The 21,615-nt window shown below is 37.2% G+C and overlaps 1 protein-coding gene across 17 annotated transcripts in view; it reads right to left on the reverse strand.

Annotated features, from left to right (window-relative positions):
* Positions 1-518: 518 nt before the first annotated feature.
* DPP8 (dipeptidyl peptidase 8) overlaps positions 519-21,615 on the reverse strand; it is a 53,988-nt gene continuing 32,891 nt past the window's right edge. For 8 of the 17 annotated variants that reach the window (XM_081513789.1, XM_081513778.1, XM_081513781.1 and 5 more), the window contains 8 exons: positions 19,130-19,282; positions 18,748-18,883; positions 17,440-17,585; positions 10,862-11,008; positions 9,514-9,666; positions 8,160-8,302; positions 7,347-7,458; positions 519-4,700 (listed from right to left, as the gene is read on the reverse strand). In XM_081513789.1, the coding sequence (XP_081369915.1) occupies positions 4,578-4,700; positions 7,347-7,458; positions 8,160-8,302; positions 9,514-9,666; positions 10,862-11,008; positions 17,440-17,585; positions 18,748-18,883; positions 19,130-19,282 (1,113 nt within the window). In that variant the 3' untranslated portion in view covers positions 519-4,577. Of the gene's footprint in view, positions 4,701-7,346; positions 7,459-8,159; positions 8,303-9,513; positions 9,667-10,277; positions 10,465-10,861; positions 11,009-17,439; positions 17,586-18,747; positions 18,884-19,129; positions 19,283-21,615 lie in introns of those variants that run through there. The other 9 variants (XM_081513784.1, XM_081513786.1, XM_081513787.1 and 6 more) reach the window with 5 other exon arrangements.

A 21,615-nucleotide genomic window follows, 5' to 3' on the forward strand; every position in this document is an offset into this window, starting at 1 on the left:
ACCTCCCTCTGTGTCTGGATGCATCTTTTAAAGTGAAAGTCACTCAGCTGTATCTGATTCTTTGCAACCCCACGGAATATTCAGTCCATAGAATTCTCCAGGCCATAATACTGCAGTGGGTAGCTTCTCCCTTCTCCAGGGGATCTTCCCAACCCAGGGATCGAACCCAGGTCTTCTGTATTTATTGCAGGTGGATTCTTTACCAGCTGAGCCACAAGGGAAGCCCAAGAACATTGGAGTGGGTAGCCTATCCCTTCTCCAGGGGATCTTCCTGACCAGGAATCGAACCGGGGTCTCCTGCATTGCAGGCAGATTCTTTACCAACTGAGCTATCGAGGAAGCCTGGATGTATCTTTGGTTAGTATCTATACTAGAAACCACATGTAATCAATTACCTTGCAGTCTCCATTCTCCATTGTAAGCATATGATCTTGTGTGTTTTAACCAGTCACGGTTGCCACTAGTCAAGGCAAGAGTGTATAAATGCAGAATGGGGGAAAAAGGGACATTTACATCAATTAATTTTAGCAGCATCTTTATTGCAACAAAGAACCTGTAATAAAATGCAACAAAACTAATGTTTCACTTTACATGATTAAAAGCCATATAGCTGAAAATGAGAAAACCCATAAACTTACTGGAGTGAGACATGCAGTTCTTTTTATACAAGTCAACGCTTAAAACAGCAGGCACTTTATGTTCTAAAATTAAAGACCTGAACTCCAATTGTGCTGAATACAACATAAATTTGTATTTGGGTTATTTAAAAACAAACATACAAACACTACTCTCTCTGAGGGACTTCTTAAATGATTACCTAGAACTGTCTTTTGACAAAGTAAGAAAAAACTGGAGCCAGCACCTTGCACTAACATGTCTCCATATTTTACAGGCTGCAAGATGGATAGGAGAGGTTGGGCTGTGGAAAGGTGAAAGTCAGGAAGTTTCCTGTGTCTGCTGGGAATGGACACTCAGCTTCCATATCTTAGTTTAGATATGGCCAAGTCTCTTTGCTTACATTAAATAGCTCTAATTTGGGTTCCTAGGCTTAAACAAGCACTTTATATCCCAAGCCCCAAACCTCCCACTACACTGAGGAAGACAAGTTGAGTGTAACAATTTTAATTAACTTCAGAATGTCATATACTAATTAGAAGTACTGCTTCATTAATAAGCATGCTTAGCATTTACTTCAGAATGGAAAAAGTAACCATTTTATGTTATCTTTAAAATGTTTCATAGGAATATATTAATAAATACTTCTTTAAAAATTTGCCTTTTCTACATATCATTTAACTACCGTGAGTTGGGATATCTGGATGGAGTCTAGTACCGACAAAGCACTAAGTGGCTGTGTGCCCATGGATATATTTTCTCCTCTCTGTATGGAGGTTCCTCCTCTAAAAAAACGAGAACATCAGATTATATCAAAGATATAATAGCTTGAAAGTTCTGTAATTCTATAATAATGAGAGATCTCATAGGAATCATTCCACCTAAAGAGAGAACAATGTTACAGAGAGGTGGGATACACTTTTCTTAAAGAAATAAAACAAGTAAAAGTAAGCATCAGTATCTATTATCTCATTCTTTTGAAAAATCATGCATGTATTGTGACTTCTTCCTCTTGTGAGGCATTGGAAACAAGCCAGGAATGGCAAGAGGGAAAAATCTTCATTGCAAAATTAATCTCCAGACCAAGGGGAGATACAGTTAATGATACCTTCTGCTTCTTTCAGAGTGAAAAAACGGCCAGTAATTATTGTATAAGGAGTTATCTTGACTATTGTTTTAGGTTCTTGAAAGTCAGTCCAGAGTAAAAATCACCTATTATTTTCTTAATCCAACTCATTCCTATAGGAGAGTTTCTTAAAGTAGCCCCACAAATGACTTGCTTTAGAGTCACCTGGAAAGCTTGTTAGAAATGCAGATTCCTGGTCTCCACTTAATTAACCAAATCTGAATTTCTAAGAGTGAGGTTCAAGAGTGCATTTCTTTTCAAAAGCATCCCAGATGCATCAGATCTTGAGTCTCACTGCTCAACACACAAGCAACCATACCTACCTGATGGTTGTTCATGTGCACTCAATTATCAAACCTGCAAAACCCCCCCTTGATGTTTAACCTAGTGCTTTTCGGTGCTCACTAAAAATGTTGCTATGCTCTTGCCTTTTAGTTTGTTGCCCATACACGGGGTACAAATAGTTTTAGTGAGTTTTCTACAGATTGCCTGAATTGACTATGTTTTTCACATTGATTTTAAAAATCAAATTCAGTCAAGCTGTCCTTCTGCATGCAGATTCAGTCAGGTATTTTCCTCCTCTATAGAAGAAGAGTGGCCTTTAACTGACTGACAGGGAATGACAACAGAAGCATTCCTTGTGATGGGAGGAAAGCAGATGGCAAGATGCAAAAGGTAAATACCTGTGAATTTGAGAGTTCATGAGGTTCCTTTAAGGTTTGTTTTGGTAAAATATGAGATGCCATTTTGAAAACACAGCCATATTGGGGAAGAGGTTTCAAATGAATAGTGTCTAAAAGCTACTGTATATCATTTCTATTTTGCATATTATATAAGGATATATATATCCTCAGAGGCCAACTAGGTCCACAAACAAAAATCGCTTTCAGTAACCAGATGCAAACTTAAGTCATGGGGGAAAATACTTTCTTGGGGAAGAATATTACCCAAACGAATTTAATTTAACATTGAAAAGAATATAAACATATCTCAGCATGGGAAAATACCATAAACAAGAAAATCAATACATATACAGTCATAGGGAAAAGTGTGGTACCTATAATACAGTATAAATACAAAACCAGCAAAACCCAATCCCCTTCCAAGGACAGAACCACCAGGTCACCCTGTCATCTCTGGACCTCTCCCACCTCCCATGTGGCCCTCAACGATGAAGTCCACATCTCAAGCACAGTTATCTTTACTAATGGAGGCTGTGCTCTCTAGGATAGGAATCTATTCACTCTGTGATGGTGAGAGAGAGAAAAATTTTTTTCTTTTGGAACACTGTTTAGAAGTACTGATAATGACTTTCCAAACATTGAGGCTTGTCATAAAAAGGGTCAAACTCTTGGGTGCCTTCTCTGTCACTGGCTCCAGTATGACCCAGCTAGCACCCTAATATTCTAAGATGACAGATCCCAATCAGCACCATGAACTCCCTTAATAGTCAAGCGCTAGGGCTAAATAAGGAAAATCTCATGACCATTCAAGAAATCCCTTATAAAGCTTTGAACACTGAAAAAGAGAGTCATGGCTGGCTGGGGATCAGTTTATGGTAAAGAGGTTGTCTGGAAACCTCTGTATTTTAAGATCACAATATCTAAATGATGCTCAAATAATTTATAAAGATTAGAGAAAGTTTCAGTTTGTAAGGCTTCCAAAATTAAGACGAAAATAACAAAAAATTAGAATTAGAAATGTAAAAGTAACTGTAAGGAGCTTTTCTTCCCCTGCATAATGTTAGTCTGTAACTGTTGGCAAGAGAGTGATTTCTTAACTCTGGTTTCCTTAGCTAATATTCTAGGAGTTTAAATTTCAATTCTTAAACTTTTTCATGAGTATTTTTGGTCAGATTATACTTCTGCTTAGTTCTTAAGCAGATCCTTGCCTTCTCCTCTCCCTGCCATTCTCTACACCCTGGTCTTCCCGACTCCACCAAAATTCCCTTCTATTGCCCTAAAACTCTGGAACACTTCAATGAGGAAATACCCAATGGAAAATGGCACCAGTCAATTTTCTGAAGAATACGAGTGAATGTGTACTTTTTTCTTTTCCCAAAGGGAAAGAAACTGCCTGCAAATATTTAAGATCTAATTATCTGATTAAAATTTTCCTGCCTGTAATTTATTATAATCATGCTACATATATAGTTACTTGCCTTTATGTGAAAAGAAAAACCCACTCGGTCATATCATCAAAGAGAACCATTTATACTAGATACAATTTAAATTGGCTAAAAACTGGTCAGAGTTTGAATGAAACAAAGTAAGTGTCTTTAGGAGGCCACTAACTTAACCTTGAACAATCATTAATGATTGGTTAAGTCATAGGTTTAATAGTGATTAGTTTATAACATGCTGGATACACCCCAAGCAATGAAGCAGAAGCTATTCAATTACATTTAAGTGCTATCAAATCTGTAACTAGTCAGAGATTCTGTAATTGAACCAAGCCAATCATTAATATCATAATATTTTAACAAACTCAGAAGTATACTGTAAAAATACACTAAGTCCATGAGGTTTCATAATGCTATTAAAAATGAAAATAAGGTAGTATGAATACATGGTGCTAATGTCTTCTTTTTTTCAGTGATTCTCAAGGTATTGCTGGGTCCCTTAGAAATGTGTCATTTAATTTTGTGTGTGTATGGTTAAGGTATTAGATTACTATCCACAAGCTGTAAACACCTGCATGGCACCAGATATACTTTCAGAAGTAGATGTTATGTGGCAAGTACCAAAATGTGCTGATCAGTTCTCTATTGATTAAATTTAAACTTCCTCATTTGGTTAAACAGCCAGTGTATACCAGAGTTCTACACAGGTCAAAATTATATCACTTTCAGAGCAGCAATACGTGACCCAAGGTTTTCTTGAAGGTAGTGCAAAAGATGCAGTTCATAATGTTCTCCAGATTCAGGAACTCTTATGCTGTGTCTCTCCTGAGGATAGATCTTAAAAAACAACAACAAAATCAAAATACAAAAAATAAGAACTTAGAATCTCCTTCCAAAGCTTTCTAGAGATTTTCAACAGGATTAATAACATGGAGCAGACTTTCTCCAAGATATTGCATACACACCTCCAATGTAAAGGTTCTCCTCCTTTTATTTTTTTTATTATTATTAAAAAAAATTTTTTTGGCCATGCCCCACGATATGTAGGCTCTTACTTCCTGTCCAAGGTAGGAACCACCCACGCCCCCTGCGCTGGAAGTGTGGCTTCTCAACCACTGAACTGCTGGGAAAGTCCCTCTTCTTTTTCTACTTCCCTATGTACCATTAAGCTTACAGAAGGATCAATGGTTCTCCAAGTGTGGTTTGCAGACTTCTGAAGTCTTCAGAAACCCTTTCAAGGGATACACAGGGTCAAAACTACTTTCAGAACAAAACTAAGACATTATTGCCTTTATTCACTGTGTTGGCATCTGCAATGATAATGAAAGGCAATGGTGGGTAAAACTGCTGGTGCCCTGCTGCTACTGCTGCTAAGTCGCTTCAGTCGTGTCCGACTCTGTGCGACCCCATAGACGGCAGCCCACCAGGCTCCCCCGTCCCCGGGATTCTCCAGGCAAGAATACTGAAGTGGGCTGCCATTTCTTTCTCCAGTGCATGAAAGGGAAAAGTGAAAGTGAAGTCGCTCAGTTGTGTCCGACTCTTAGCGACCCCATGGACTGTAGCCTACCAGGCTCCTCCGTCCATGGGATTTTCCAGGCAAGAGTACTGGAGTGGGGTGCCATTGCCTTCTCCTAGCATGAATCAAATCAGTGACATACACTTTAGTAAATAAGAAAAAATGCCAGCTTCATTTAAGTGGAAGTAAAATTTAGAATTTTATTAAATTGCAGCCCTTGAGCAGAGGTCTTTTTATATTCTGTGGTGATAAAATGCATAGATAGATGTATAGCCATAGATAGAATGCATAAAGCACTTCTGCTACAAGATGTGTGAAGGAAAAGACTTGTACAACTGAGTTTTCTTTCTTTTATCTGTGCCTCGAGGCATGTAAGCTCTTATAGTCCCCAACTAGGGATCGAACCCATGCCCAGTGCACTGCAAGTGTGGCATCTTAACCACTTGATTGCCAGGGTCCCTAAAACTGAGTTTTTAAATGGAACTCCGTTTTTTCACTTGAAAGAAAGACATCTACAGTGATTCATACCTGGCTATTTGGCAAGCATTTTCTCAAAAATAATGTGAGCTGTGGCTACTTCAAAGACAACATTGACAGTATTTGTTGCTAGTGATAAATTTTGAGATTTTAAGTGAAAATTAGAATTTTGGAAAACTTGCATCTACCACTACTATTTCATGAGTTTCCCAATACCTGGAAGACTTTTCTGTTGGGATCAGTGGTAGTACTAATGTATGTGATTTTAAAACTATTGTATGATGAAATGAGTCAACACTTAGAAGTGAACCAGTGTTTTCCAGATGACCAATGCATGGATAAAAGATGCATTTGAAGTACAAGATCCATCCAACAGACTATAACAGAGCATGAAAAGTTTATAGATATGGCTTTGGATTCCACGCTAAAACTAACCTTTAAGAAACTACCATTTGTCCAGTTTTAGTGTAGCAACAAAGAAAAATAGCCATTATTATCTGAAAAGGCTAAAATATTACTCCCGTTTTTTAGCTAGGTATTTTGTGAGGCCTAAATTTCTTCATTTACTTTAGCCAAAACAACATTTCACAACAGACTATACGTGGAAGTAGATATAAGCATTGAGGTGTATTTCTTATTAAGCCAGATATTAAAGGGATTTACAAATATGTAAAACAGTACTAACTTTCTCAGTAAACTTTAAATTGTTTTTCCATTAAAAAAATGTGATCATAAATATTTTAAGATTTTCTTAGTCAATATAAGAGCAATACTCATAGACATAACTCACATAAACAAAAGCTTTTTGGTATATAAAAGGGTCCTGAGACCCTTGAAAACTGGTGCTATAGCTAAATATCTCATAATGAGTTTACCTAAATAAATGTCAACTGAAACATAAAAGAAGGAAAAGTAATATTTTTCATTTCTTTTCTTTTTTTTTTTAATATTTTTCATTTCTTATGAACATATAATCCATGCAAGGAGTAGAAACAAGGAAGAAAAGGAAGAAAGAGTTTCTCTTAAAAGCTTTTTTTTTTTTTGAATAATGGAGCAATGGAGGTGGGTAACTTTTGGTTTCTGTCCCAGTATCAATATAAAATAGAAGAAAATTAAAAGACCAGATATTCAGGTCCTAAAAATCCTTTACAACAATGAAATCAAGTAGCATTTCCTCACCCTTCCAAGGGGAAGAAGAAAAGCAAAGGAGGATAGTGAATGGACTCCTGTCATCTTGTCCATGATTACAAACTGAAAGCAGATACAGATACACAAGTCATGTAATCGGACAGGCCAATTTTCATCCTGACTTCAATAGAACCTTAACTTTTATCCAACTAGAGGCACTGCTAACTATGCCTATTATTTCAGTTCTCTTAAGCAGAAAGTGGCCACAGCTGAAAATTCAACCTCACTCCATAGTTTATTATATTCCAAAGTAACCAATCACGAATTATGACTATTTTAATCAGAAAATTAAAAGAACTCACCTGTAAATCATATGGCTTTCCAGCCCTTACTAAAAAACTCAGTAATATACTGGTGTGTGCAAAATGAACATTCTCATCCAAGAACCCATGTAAGAGTAGTAAACGATTTGGTCTGGAGAAATGGAAATATCAGAGAATGAGGTAAAATTTGGGAAAACTACTTAACTTGTTAAAACTAACGATAACCTACTACAATAACTTCCTTATACTGTAATGTTAGAATAAGGAGTCAACATTTCAATATCAAATTAGTAATATATTAACCAGATGCTACATGTAATGGAAAAAAATTAAATGTGTTCAATTTCCTATTAAGATATTAGCATACGTCAATAATTACAGCATGTCCCTAGAAAAAGAATAATCATATATGCTATTTGTAAAATATATGTAAGCAGAAATGGGATTTTTTCCACTGTGAAACAGTGATGCTGTGCTGTGCTTAGTTGCTCAGTCGTGTCCAACTCTTTGCGACCCCATGGACTGTAGCCTTTCAGGCTCCTCTGTCCATGCACATTCTCTAGGCAAGAATACTGGAGTAGGTTGCCATGCCTTCCTCCAGGGAAACAGTGGTATACTTAATTAATAAGATTCTTTTAGCACTTAAGCAATTGCTTCAAATATAACTTGCTAAAAAACCCAAATTATATGAACTGGCCTATAATTCAGCTTTAAGAAAACAGCCATGCTTTCTAGTAATCCATAAAATATTAGTTTTATTTTTGTCATATTTGTAGCTTTCCTTATTATTAAAGACAATCTTAAAAAATACAATTTTAAATTTATAATTTCAATTTTAAAGCTTAAACTTACTCAGAGGGGAATTTTTCTGCTTGCATGGCCACAGATCCTAAGTAATAGCCCTGTTCATTCTGGTCAGGGTGACCCATGTAACGTTCCGTATAGCCTGTATCATAGAAGATCCATAGAGTGACTGGGGCCCCAGCAATAGCGACCTACATAAGATAACAGTGACAGTCAAGTGTGGTTCAGAAAAGAATGGTTAACACTGAGAGCCTGTAACTGCAAATTTATAGGCTAAAATTATCTTTAGGCATTAGCCTCACAACTATGGTCTCAGGCAACTCAGAAAATCAAAGGGGAATGCCAAGGTCAAGAACTTGATACTTAATGAGTCAGCTAGCTTCATGTTCCACAGAGGTGCCACACACTAAATCCTTAACCTGGGCTGGATGAAACATAAACATGAGTCTCCATTAGAAGAGGAGGCTGAACTAGAACATATGAATGCCTCAGCGTAAGCTGAGGAAAAAAATATGGGACAAGTGTCAGCTTTACACAGGAAGAGCAGTCATTTTCTTCTTCTTTTTCTTTTTTTAGCTTCTGTTGGCAGTACAGAATTTAAAACAATGAATGAAATATATTTACATACTAAACACCTGTCTCATTTTAAGGCTCCCACACAGTTTTATATTTAAATACTTTAATTACTTTCTTGACAGCTGCAAGCCTGGGGAAAATTATGGTAGTATTCAGAGTTCATTTTGTGGTTATTATAAATAAAGATTTTCTGAATATACAAAAACCCTATCACTTTTATTTCTAAAAGTAAATAATTTCCACTGTAAAATAAAATCATGTTAATGAAATATTAAAAAAAGAAAAATGCTACTCATTATTCCCATTTTCTTAACAGTTGTTAGCATCTTTTTTCTAACATTTTTCTAAGAGGTTGTTTATAAAGTTGTAATCACTGCTTATATATTTAGTAGCTTATTCATTTGGTGCAGATTTACTTAGGATCTACTATGCACCAAGTATTGTGCTTGGCTGCTGAGGATACAGTATAGGGCAGATAGATCCCTGCCCTCAGAGGTTGTAGCCCAATAATTAAACAAATAAGAACAACTCAAAACAAATGTGGGTTTTACTAATCATGACTGTCTCCCATAATATTTGGCATATGTCTGCTAATAGCTAATAACTGATCAAGCTGACAAGTATTTTATACAGATATATACAGATAAAGATATATAAATATATATCCCACAAGTTGACAAATCTATTATTTCTCATGGCTGTTAAACACACAAACCCTAATATTTCATAATACTGTCACCTTCAGAAAATTGGTTCTTTTCTCGTATCTCAATTTATAGAGAATTCTACCCTTATTGCAAAAGAAATACCATAGGAAATCACATACCCTGAAGATATCTGACCTCTGCATTAATGCCATTAGAGAGAGGTATCCTCCATAGGACCAGCCATGGATGCCCACACGATCTAAGTCAATGAAATCATATTGAGAGGCTAGATACTGGAGTCCTTCCACTTGATCGTCAATTTCTATTTGACCCTGTCAAAAAAGGGAGAACATTTCACTGATTCTGATAAATAAAAATCTCATTATAAGAGTGTTTTGAAAGCTGGCAGATGTTCTTACTAAAAACACCTGTGGTTTTTTTTTTTAGAAAAGAACTCATTATTGATTGAGATTCTGTGGCTTGGAAAAAAAATTTTTAATTCTATTTAGAGATTAGAGCCTATAGCTTCTGTTGCTAGCCTGTCCTAGAGTTTAGCTACCCTTTAGTCACAAAGTTCTTTCCTACTGCAACCCAAAATGTCCTTTGTCATATGGGTATTTCCCATTTCCATTTGTTCTGTTGTCTGCTAAGAGGTCAGCATCTTCCTTGTAACAAGCCTTCCTATACCTAAAGATGAAAAATTAGCCTCCTTAAGTAGATGACTAATTTTACTTCTCTTTAAAACTTAATGCAATAAAGTGGAAGGAATCACTCTTGAGGTCTTGTCCTCCTCTTTCCCCATTATCTACCTCTAGGAATTTAATATACAATGTCTTTAAAGTCCTAATTCCTATCACCACTACCCTATCTGTATTACTAGGCCTGCCAGTGCACACAATCTCACTTCACTGAGCCAAAAACAAAAATAAAAACAAAAACTTACATGATAATACAACATAAGGTCAAAGAACTGGCTGTGGGAGAAAATCCCCATGTCTTACTCAGCATGTCCAATACACTGGCAAACACAGTAACTGCTTTACTGTGCAAAAGGAACATCGGATTCTCATCATTTCCCAAAGCAGCAGAAAGGACATGGGGCATCTCTAAAAGGTAGCATTTAAAGCTTCCTGTAGAGAGAAAGAGGCTTGTCACAAGGAAGGCACTAACCAGTTGGTTTCTCTCTTCACAGAGGACAGAACAAATCTCAATTATTCCTCTTAATAGTGTACAGGATGCTGAAAACTAAATGTGATGCCTTCTGGCTAAACTGGACATAAAAAATAGAAAGAGAGGGGGTTTCTATGTAAAAGTGGTTCTATCTCAGCTCCGCAACACTACATATAAGAAGATAGGAATAGCCTAGTGAGTATCAGGCTGCACTTTCCCTCCCACCCCCAAACACATGCTCACAGGCACACTCACTCACAGTCCCTTCCTTCATTTCTGTCTCTGGGATTTCACATCAAACAAAGCACCAAAAAATGTAAATGTCTTTAAAAGAAAAATGCTGGTATGCTCACACACCATTTTATACTTAAAGGCGCCTTCAAATTTAAGACCTCGGTGGCAGGACCCCCTGTTGTCTATCACCACAACCACATAACCCAGAGAGGCGAGGGTGTTCAGTCGGAAGTACTTGACTCCTTTAAACCGATTATTCACCAACTGCACCTGAAGAAGAAAGACAACTTCAGTGAAATGTATTCTATGGCAGCATGCAAAAGCAAATTAGAGAGGTGGGATGCTGCAAAAAATAGAAAGCTTACATTTTTAATATTATTTTGCCTATAAAATGAAATTATTTTCTTGTGGCAAGAACACATAAAATGGATCGCCTTAAAAATTTAAGTGTACAATACCGTATTGTTAATCATAGGACAACTTTGCACAGCAGATCTCTAGAACTTATTCATCTTGCATAATTCAGCATTTTTTTTATGGTCACTGTTTAGTAACTCCCTCTTTCCCCTTCTCTGATATATTTTTAAATTAACTTATATATTTTCATGTTTATGTTATTTCTTTTCTTTCTTAACTACACATGCAAAGAGGATTAATGAACAACTAGACTTCAAAATTATAATCTAGATATTAACTACTATAAGATAAATGATTTAATCTATTCCATAAAAAAAGTTACTAAAATGATTACTTCTCCCCTGAGAAAGAAATGCACCCTTAAAATGATGGAACAGGACGATTTTTTTTCTCCCTACCTGTATCTTCTAGGATTGTCTCTGACCAGTAGAGGGAAAACTTAAGTATTTTAATAAAATACTGTGACCAGTCAGCTTACCTTTTCCTGTTATACAGATCAGTGCAAAAGGTAAGATAATTCTTAAAAAACTTTAGCACCCTAGAAACTATACTTCAAAATGACTGAGAAATTAAATGCAGTTTAGTGCTTCACCAGAAGTAAACTCTCCAGTGAAAAGAAGACTTTAATAGGCAAAAAGCTACAGAAGTTCAAGGTTTTGGTGGACACTAAGAGCACAGAGGAACTAAAGAGCCTCTTGATGACGGTGAAGGAGGAGAGTGTAAGAGCTGGCTTTAAGACTAAATATTTAAAAAACTAAGACAATGGCATCCAGCCCCATTACTGCATGGCAAATAGAAGGGGAAAAGGTGGAAATAGTGACAGATTTCCTCTTCCTGGGCTCCAAAATCACTGCAGACAGTGACTGCAGCCATGAAATCAGAAGACAATTGCTTCTTGGCAGGAAAGCTATGACAAACCTAGACAGTGTGTTGAAAAGCAGGGACATTATTCTGCCAACAAAGGTCCGTATAGTCAAGGCTGTGGTCTTCTCAGGGATCACGTACGGTTGTGAGAGCTGGACCATGAAGAAGGTAGAACCCCAAAGAACTGATGCCTTCCACTGTGGTGCTGGAGAAGACCCTGAAAGTCCCTTGGACAGCACGAGATCAAACCACTCTTTTGTTTTGTTTCGTTTCATTTCTTGGTGCCAGAACCCAGGACAAACCAGTCAATCTTATGGAAAATCAACCCTGAATATTCACTGGAAGGACTGAAGCTGAAACTCCAGTATTCTGGCCATCTGATGTGAACAGACGACTCACTGGAAAAGTCCCTGATGCTGGGAAAGATTGAGGGCAAAAGGAGAAGAGGGCGTCAGAGGAAGAGATGGCTGTAAGGCATCAATGATATAATGAACATGAACTTGGGCAAACTCCAGGAGATGGTGAGGGACAGGGAGGCCTGGCATGCTGCAATCCATGGGGTCGCAAAGAGTCAGACACAATTGGGCGACTGAACAACAACAAAGACAGAGAATAAACAAAAATGGATTCTGGCAAAATTGAGAAAGCGTTCTCTGGTGGAAACCATTGGAAAAACCAAGTTAGTCAGGAATGCTGCTGCTGCTGCTAAGTCGCTTCAGTCGTGTCCGACTCTGTGCGACCCCATAGACGGCAGCCCACCAGGCTCCCCCGTCCCTGGGATTCTCCAGGCAAGAATACTGGAGTGGGTTGCCATTTCCTTCTCCAGTGCATGAAAGGGAAAAGTGAAAGTGAAGTCGCTCAGTCATGTCTGACTCCTAGCGACCCCATGGGTCTGCAGCCTACCAGGCTCTTCCACCCATGGCAGGAATGCTATCTTCACTCAATAAACATCTACTGATCATTTACTGGGCTAGACTGAAGGTGGGCGTGCACAAAAATCTTCCTTTTGAACTTCTGGATGTTTAGTTATCACTGTAACAACTGCCAAATGGGTCTTTCTGTTTCTATACTTATCCTCCACATAGTCTATTCTCACAGTAACAGAACGATGTTTTAATAATGTAAATCAGGTATGACTTTATAGCTTAGCTCCTTCTAATGGTAGGGCATTTAGATCAGAGTAAGATCTCAACTCCTTATCACTGCCTTTGAGACCCTACATTATTTAGTCCTTGGCTATTTTCACTCACCTCATCTCATACCATTTCTCCCCCTTGAGCACTGTATTCTTGTCTTACCATCAATTATATCGAGTTGGTTCTAACCCAAAGACCTTGACACTTACTTTTCCCTCAGTCTGGAATGCTCTTCCCTCATATCTTTAACATGGCTCATCCCTTCTCATCCTCTGCAACCTCAGAGAGCTTCCTTGACCTTCCAATCAGACGCTCATTTTAGTCACTTTGTTATCTTCCTTCTCAACAATTATTTATAACACTTCCATTATATGAAGTTATATAATTTATCTTATTTTCCTCATTAATCTTCATGACGTTGGGACATTAGTCTGACTTGTCCATTGTGGTATCCTCACTGCCTAGCATACTGTTTGGTACATAACAGGCGCTCAATAACTATTTTCTGAATGAATGAATGAAAAACAGACAATGATGGCTTTCCTTTCTACCTTGGGAAGAGGTGTTTGGTGGGCAAAGATGCATTGTTTTTAAAAGAAGGGAGCTGCAAAAAGAAGTAGTAAGCCTAGAAGAACACAAATACGAACATATAAGAAAATCAACTCACTTCTTTGCCTGCTGTAAATCACCGAAGACGGCCTCAGTTGCCTGATAGGAACATTTTCCCCCAGAGCCAGTATTTTTGCCTTTGCAGCCTCAAGGCCTGCTTCTTCTTAGAAGAAGGTACTTAAACATAATGCCCTTTAGCACCAAGAATTCAAAAGTTTTCTTCAGTATCAATTCTTCAAAACCTGTATTCTGCTATTTTAGCCTCTCTTATGCATTTATGTTTGCAGAACAATATCCGACACATAGGAAGCATCATAAGCATTTGTTAAATAAACATTTTTAAACAACACTACTGTTATCAATAAAAAGTTTAAAGCAATAAGCCTTAACAACTTCAAAGAGAATTATTTGTTGCTTTTTTTGGTTTCACTTATGTCCTACTGCAGGCATTGCTACATTTAATCAGGAAGTAATTCCTTTCATGTTATGAATTGAGACACTGTTCCTATTCAAAAGACTCCCACTTTGACCTGAATACCCACCAAGGGAAGAAAAAAAAAAGGCTTGGATCACTTTTAGGATTTAATCAAATTTTGCAAGGTTACTCTGTGCTAGTAGAAAGATCTGGTCTTATATTAAGGAGTCTCTTCATAACTAATCAAAATGATTATCAAACACAAGGATGAATGATCTCCCAATGGGTTGATTCTATCACTCAACCAAACGATTCTGTCACTCAAAGTCTTATGGTGAAATCTCCCTGCAGACTGAATACCAGATTTTCCTGTGGCCTCACCAAATTTGAACGCATCCAAAGAAAACTTTGAGAAAGAAACTGCTCTATTTTAGTGGTATTAAGTACATTCACACTGTTGTGCAACCACCACCACTACTCATTTCCATAGTCTTTTCATCATCTCAAACAGAAACTTCAAATCTTTAAACAATAATTCCCTATCTCTCCCGCAGTCCCTGACAAGCTCTATTCTACTTTTTAGAATATCTCTGGGTATCTCAGACAAGTGGAGTAATACAGTATTTATTCTTTTGTGCCTGGCTTATTTCACTTAGCATACTGTCCTCAAGGTTCATCCATGTAGCATAAGTCAGAATTTCCTCCTTTTTAAGGCTGCATAATATTCCTTTATACATCACATTTTGTTTACGCATTCGTCTATCAATGGACACTAGGACTGCTTTTGGCTATTGTGAATGATGTTGCAATTGACACTGCATACTTGTAACTCAAACAAGTATCGTGAGTCTCTGCTTTCAATTCTTTTGGGTATATAGCCTGAAACGGAACTGCTGGATCAGATTATAATTCTATGTTTAAATTTTTGAAGTACCCCTATATTGTTTTTCACAGCAGCTGTCCATTTTACATTTCCATTAGCAAAGTATCAGAGTTCCAATCTTTCTACACCCTTACCAACATTTATTATTTTCCTTTTTATTAAAAAAATAGCTATTCTAAAGGGTATGAAGTGGTATCTCATTGTAGTTTTGATTTGCATTTCCCTAATGATTAGTTGACACTATCTTTTCATATGGCTTAGACTTTTTAAACTTAATTACTAATATAAGGAGTCCTTTAGTATTAAAAATCTATATAACCAGCTAGTTTTTAGAGTATGTTTTTCACATATCTCATTTCTTCATTGGGAAGAAGAAACATCCTTCTTATGTAAATAATAGAACATGTAAAGCTTTTAAGAGTGTCCTTAATTTCTCTCTTGAATTTCTTTATATTATGCCTTTTTTTAAGTTCACAAAGATCTGGATTCCAAGTTTTTAAGAAAAGTCTCATTTAACTCTTTCATAATTTATGTATAGATAACTATTATACAAATGCAAATCACGTTTTGTTTCTAAAACACATTAAACAATGGCAAAGTGATTTAAGTTGATATATGATTATCATTGCTGAGATGTTATGGCTTATGTAGCTACCTTTTATGTTTTGGATAATTTCACACCTAGATACACTTTCAGATCTGAATAACTGGATATAACTATAAAATAGGATATTTACTGAATTCTAGAGAGTTGTAATTGGACCTCCCTGATGGTACAGTAGATAAGAATCCATTTGCCAATGCAGGAGATACAGGTTCAATCCTTGGTCTGGGAAGATCCCACATGCCACGGTGCAACTAAGTCCATGTGCCACAACTACTGAGCCTGTGCTCTAGAGCCCAGGAGCCACAACTACTGAAGCGGGGAAGCCCGTGCACATAGAGCTTGTGCTCTGCAACAAGAGAAGCCATCACGATGAGAAACCTGAGCAATTGCAACAAAGAGTAGCCCCTGCTGGCCAAACCTACAGAATGCCCAAGTACAGCAACAAAGACCCAGCACAATCAAAAATTAATACAATCAAAAATAAATTAATTTTAAAAAAGAGAGAGTTACATTAGAAAAAAAAACAGTATAATTCTAATTTCTTTAGGGGCTCAATGTGAGATATATAACCAAGATTAAACTTTAAAAAAAATTACCAGTTAATCAACTAACCTACCCAAAACACTTTACTCTGATAGTAAAATTTCATTAATACTCACATGCTAATACTTAATGGAGAAAAAAAATAAAATCAAGGTGTAAACTTCTTGCAGTGCTGAAGAAGAGTATCTGCTGTACTAAGCTGCTTCAGTCATGTCTGACTCTTTGCAACCCCATGGACTGTAGCCCACCAGGTTTCTCTGTCCAAGGGGTTCTCCAGGCAAGAATACTGGAGTGGGTTGCCATGTCTTCTTCCAGGGGATGTTTCCAACCCAGGGATCGAAACTGCATGTCTTGGGTCTCCTGAACTGGCAGGCAGATTCTTGACCACTAACACCACCTGGGAAGCCCCGGGTTTAAATTCTAGCTTCTCTATTTAAAAGCTGTGTGACATGTGGACTTAAAAGCTGTGTGACATGTGGTATTTAGCAGCTGCCTTGCTGCTGCTGCTGCTGCTGCTATGTCGCTTCTCGTGTCCGACTCTCTGCCACCGCATGGACGGCAGCCCACCAGGCTCTTCTGTCCACAGCATTCTCTGGGCAAGAATACTGGAGTGTGTTGCTATTTCCTTCTCCAGCAGCTGCCTTAACTAGCTGATAAAAGTATTATAGCCTGCTTGAGAGATCTGGCCTTAGAATGAAGAGGGGGAATTCATTAGGATACCAAAGGTTTCAAAAATATCTGTTAAGACTCTTTATTAACCAAGACATTTAATTATTTAATATCATTTTCCAAACAAGTTCTGTACCTAGAATACAACATATTTACTAACTGACATGACTACATGACTATTACATTCCCCATGACAGTTACAGTCCTTACTGTGAATTAAGAAATTGACATTGAGGGAATCCCCTGGCAGTCCAGTGGTTAAGACTCTGCACTTTCACTACTAAGGGCCCTGGTTCAATCCCTTGTTGGGGAACTAAGATGCCACAAGCAAAGCAGCATGGCCAAAAAAGAAAAGTGACACTGATTTTCAAATTCGCTACCTAACAAAAGCCAGCTTCCTAAACTCCTAAACGGGGCAATGAGAGCATAAGCCAGAGTCAGTGACAGCAGAGGCTCAGCAATGCTAAATCTTCAACAACTGAGCAGACAGTTAAATAACAAACTATCTAAAACAAAGGAAAGAAAAACACATATACATATATACATAAATATGCCTACCTGAGGACCACCATATATAAACAGCACAGTGGGGTATTTCTTTCCAGGTTGTAGATCATGAGGTTTGTACAGCATCCCATACAATGTAAATCCAGTAGTGCTTTCAAAAGAAAAAATTTCTGGAGGGGTATAGTCAGGAAGAGGACCTGGGAGGAGGTAATACATTCTGTAAAGTTCTTATGGGAGCTTGACAATCTGAGAGCAAAGAAAAAATACCATAAACCCACTACCCTAATAACTAACCATCCTTCCTTTAGATGATAAGCAAGAAATTAAGCACAAATAGTTATATTTAAAAAAGGAAATCTAATGAACACATCAAATTATCTATTTCAGAAGCAGACACAAAGTATTATCAATAATCCTTGGAGCCCAGGAGGTATTTACATGCAGAACACAAATACTTTGCACTCAGCTTGTATAACTTATTGATGGTTAAGCCATATACCTGATGAGAAACTGAAAGCACAAATTAACTTAACTTGCTCACAGCAGGTGCTCAAAAGACATTTCTTTATGATCATTAGAGAATAAGCCTAATCAGAACCCAGAAAAAAAAATCATGATCAGTGTTTGGTTTTACAAAGCTACACAGACCTCTCCCAAGTCTGTGTATACTGGATGATGTTCCAGTCGAAGCAGAGATCAGTGTATTACAAATTCTAACTGTGGACATCAGAACATACCTACACCTTGTGGTTTTGCACTAATTTCTTAACCCCTTAGGAGATATTTATGACTGAAAATACCTAACAGAAAAAAGGATTTGGGTATAGAATGAATTAAAAGATATAAAATATTAGCCCATTGTTTATATTTAAGAAATCAAGCATTTTAAATTCAGGTAATCACAGTGCTCTTCACTCCCATACAAAATGAGGATTTATCTTTTATTAAGATGGCCATTGCAAGTGCTAGTAGAAGTTTAGAAAGCTACCAGCTGGGTATTCCTTAAAGCTTCAGCTTCCCTGCTCAAGAGTATCACTAGTTCAGCCTATATGACATTCGAGTTCAGTTGTCTACCTGGGAAATCATCCAAACATGTGAATACATCACTTCCTAGCTGTTATCTTGATTATTTTAATCTTATTTTCAAAAAGGCCTTCCAGTCTTGCTCCTGCTTGGAGTAGGAAATAACCAGCCTTATTTGATAATTGATAGACTGGGAGGGATGGGATCAATCATCAGCCGAAGGGCAGGCAGTGGTGAGAGATGGAAGACTCTGTTCAGGAAATGTGGACCTACGACACAGGTTTAGAGTACTAATGTACTAATCTTACTTAAGATCGGGTTCAGGAAAATAAGTACCTGCTGAATCCAAGATAGTGGCCCAGAATTCTTTTGTTTTGCAGGTTGGGTCATCGTCAGGACTTGACAGCTTGTAAAGGGACACACAGTGTGGATTCTTCTGGTTACTATACTTACTTATAAAGAAGTCACAATGCTAGAGAAAGGAAAAACAATTATTTTTTCCCCCAGGGAAAAGTAAAAAAGGTTATCTGTTGCTATATCTGCATTGATGCTATAGCAGGAGTATGGTAACAGTCTGACCATTTATGTAAATATACAATGTTAAAGTTCAGGCTAAGGTTTTTATAGGCCATTTCACTTTTCACCTTACTAAAAAGGAGTATTAAATGAGCAGAGGTTTTTTATGACAGGAAACCCTTTTCAAACAGGGACTTAATACCCGGCTGATGCAGCAAGAGTGCGAATAGCCACGGTCAGTCAGCCTTGTCACCTCTCCAGGATTTACATAACTGACCACATACAGGTGATGTTCTAAAGGAGAGTCTTTGGTGCCTTCAAAATATACCAGCTTTCTGACTTCATCAACCTGGATCTGTCAAAATAACAACATAAAAATCAGTGCTAGTATGACCTTGGCAAGACCAGTCAATTTTACTCAGAATCATTTGAGTCACACTCTGACTTGTGCCTCTCTTTAAAAATTTGTCACCAATGTTAATAAGCTTGAGTTGGTTTTGTTCATGTCTTAATAGATCCTGTTCAGAAAGTTAAAAAGATGCCCGAGTTGCATGCTGCTGATAATTTCCTATATGGTACAATGTGTGCTTTTCTTAAAATACAAAAATTATTTCATTAAAACGACTACCCTTTACAGAGAAAAAATATCTATATCACAGCTCAGGTCAACCATTCCTGCACACCTAAAAGAGTCTAATTTTAGTATCCTGTCTATTTTCTCAGTGCAGCAGTACCTCCTATTTCTCACTTAGTACAGCAGTATCTTAGGCAGTGTTTTTTTTGGTCTTTCGTACAAATTTGCAAAGATGTTTTATCTATTGGGTTGGGGAATAACTCAATCACTCAATCAGTTTCAATACTGGCATAGTTTACAAATAAGTATGAAGGATCTTTTAAGTCTTCATTTAGAACACCAAAAAACTGCAAGTACACTCACAGCTGAATTCACTTAATATTCCTCCCAAATTACAGTGAGATTCTAAATAAATGGCTTTTATTGTTCCTTTAGAAAATCTTCCAGCAGCCTATTCAAATAATGTTTGCTGCTGCTGCTGCTGCTAAGTCGCTTCAGTCGTGTCCGACTCTTTGCGACCCCACAGACGGCAGCCCACCAGGCTCCGCCGTCCCTGGGATTCTCCAGGCAAGAATACTGGAGTGGGGTGCCATTGCCTTCTCCGCAAATAATGTTTAATAAAATTCAAACTTTTATACAGAAAACAAAGGTGTATTTCTAAAAGCAAATATTTTTAGATGCCACATTTTCTTCAAGAAGCTTCTTAATCATTGCAAACATTTCAACATGCATGGATACAGAAACAAACACAGTTGACGTTAAGTAAGGCCTATATGACACAGACAGAAAGGATACAAAGGATAAAAGATGGCAGAACAAACTTTCACGAAGCTTCACAGGTATGTGTTAATCTGTGTAAAAGGTCAGGACTGATTCTGCTCTTGACTTAGCAGTTAGAAGTTAGGCCTTTCAAAACTAGATAAATAGTTAATTCCTTACTGCTTTTTTCTTTGTTTCATGTAACAACTTTACAGAAAACACCTGAGAGTTTCAGAATCACATGAATATCAGAATCATTTGAGGGGCTTATAAAACAGATTGCTGGATCCCACCTCCAGACAACTTTCTTGATTCAAGAGGTCTGGGGTGAGCCTAGTAGTTCTAAAGTTTCCAGGTGATATTGATCCTTTGTGGTCTAGAGACCACACTTTGAAAACCCTAAGTGGCTAACAGACTTAAAAGCCTCAAAGATTTACTCAATGACTGGCATTAAAAATCTTTGGGTGTGAACAGGTCACCTGCAAAAGTAGAAAATGGAAAGATAACTTAAAAAAGAAAATAAAGCAAGAATAGAGGGAAAATAGAAGAGTAAGAGAGACAAATATATCACACAAATAGGCATGATAGAAAAGAACTGATGCACATTATAGCAAGTAATAATAGAAAGACATTTAGGTTGCCCATATAAGGTTCAGCTCTGTATAATTCTGGGGTTTCCCTCAGTATTATCCAACCATTACACAGCATGAAGTTTATATTAGTGTAAATTTTTATTACCAGAACTTAAGAATTCCACTGACATCTGACAGTAACATTTAAGGGTCCCTAAACAGAAAAAAAAAAATATTGAATATATAACCAGAAGGCCAATTGACACTCTCAGTGGAAATGAGACTTTTTTAAAGGTCGCCTATTATATTCCAAAGTTATCACCAACAAAAACAAACCTGGGGCCTGGATCTTCATTCTTTCTCCTTAATCACCTATGGAACTAAGAGTGACTTCTACACATAATTCTTCAACAAATTTCTGAATCAATTTGAGGAAATCATAGGCCTTCACTAAATCCTGGTAGTATACCTCAACTTTATGTATCACACATATAAAGGATGGAGCTCTTAGAGATCTCATGAAACTGACCACCTAACTGAAAGTTTAAACAAACACAAGGTACTATGAAAGGCAAAAGAAAAAAATTAGAATTCATTGAATTGCTATAGCAAGCCATATGCTAATAGTGAAACAGAGGGTGGACTTCCTCCCTTTCCTTATCAATGTATGCTCTGTATAAATGTCCATTACAATTTGCAAGTGGTATATGAAACTTTAAATTTGTGAGATAAGATAAACCAGCGAATGAACGAGCATTACTACCTCAGGAACTGTAAATGCAC

The sequence above is a fragment of the Giraffa tippelskirchi genome, chromosome 7 (assembly GCF_054371585.1).
Source record: "Giraffa tippelskirchi isolate mGirTip1 chromosome 7, T2T-mGirTip1v1.2.pri, whole genome shotgun sequence".
In the NCBI taxonomy this organism is placed as follows: Eukaryota; Metazoa; Chordata; class Mammalia; order Artiodactyla; family Giraffidae; genus Giraffa; species Giraffa tippelskirchi.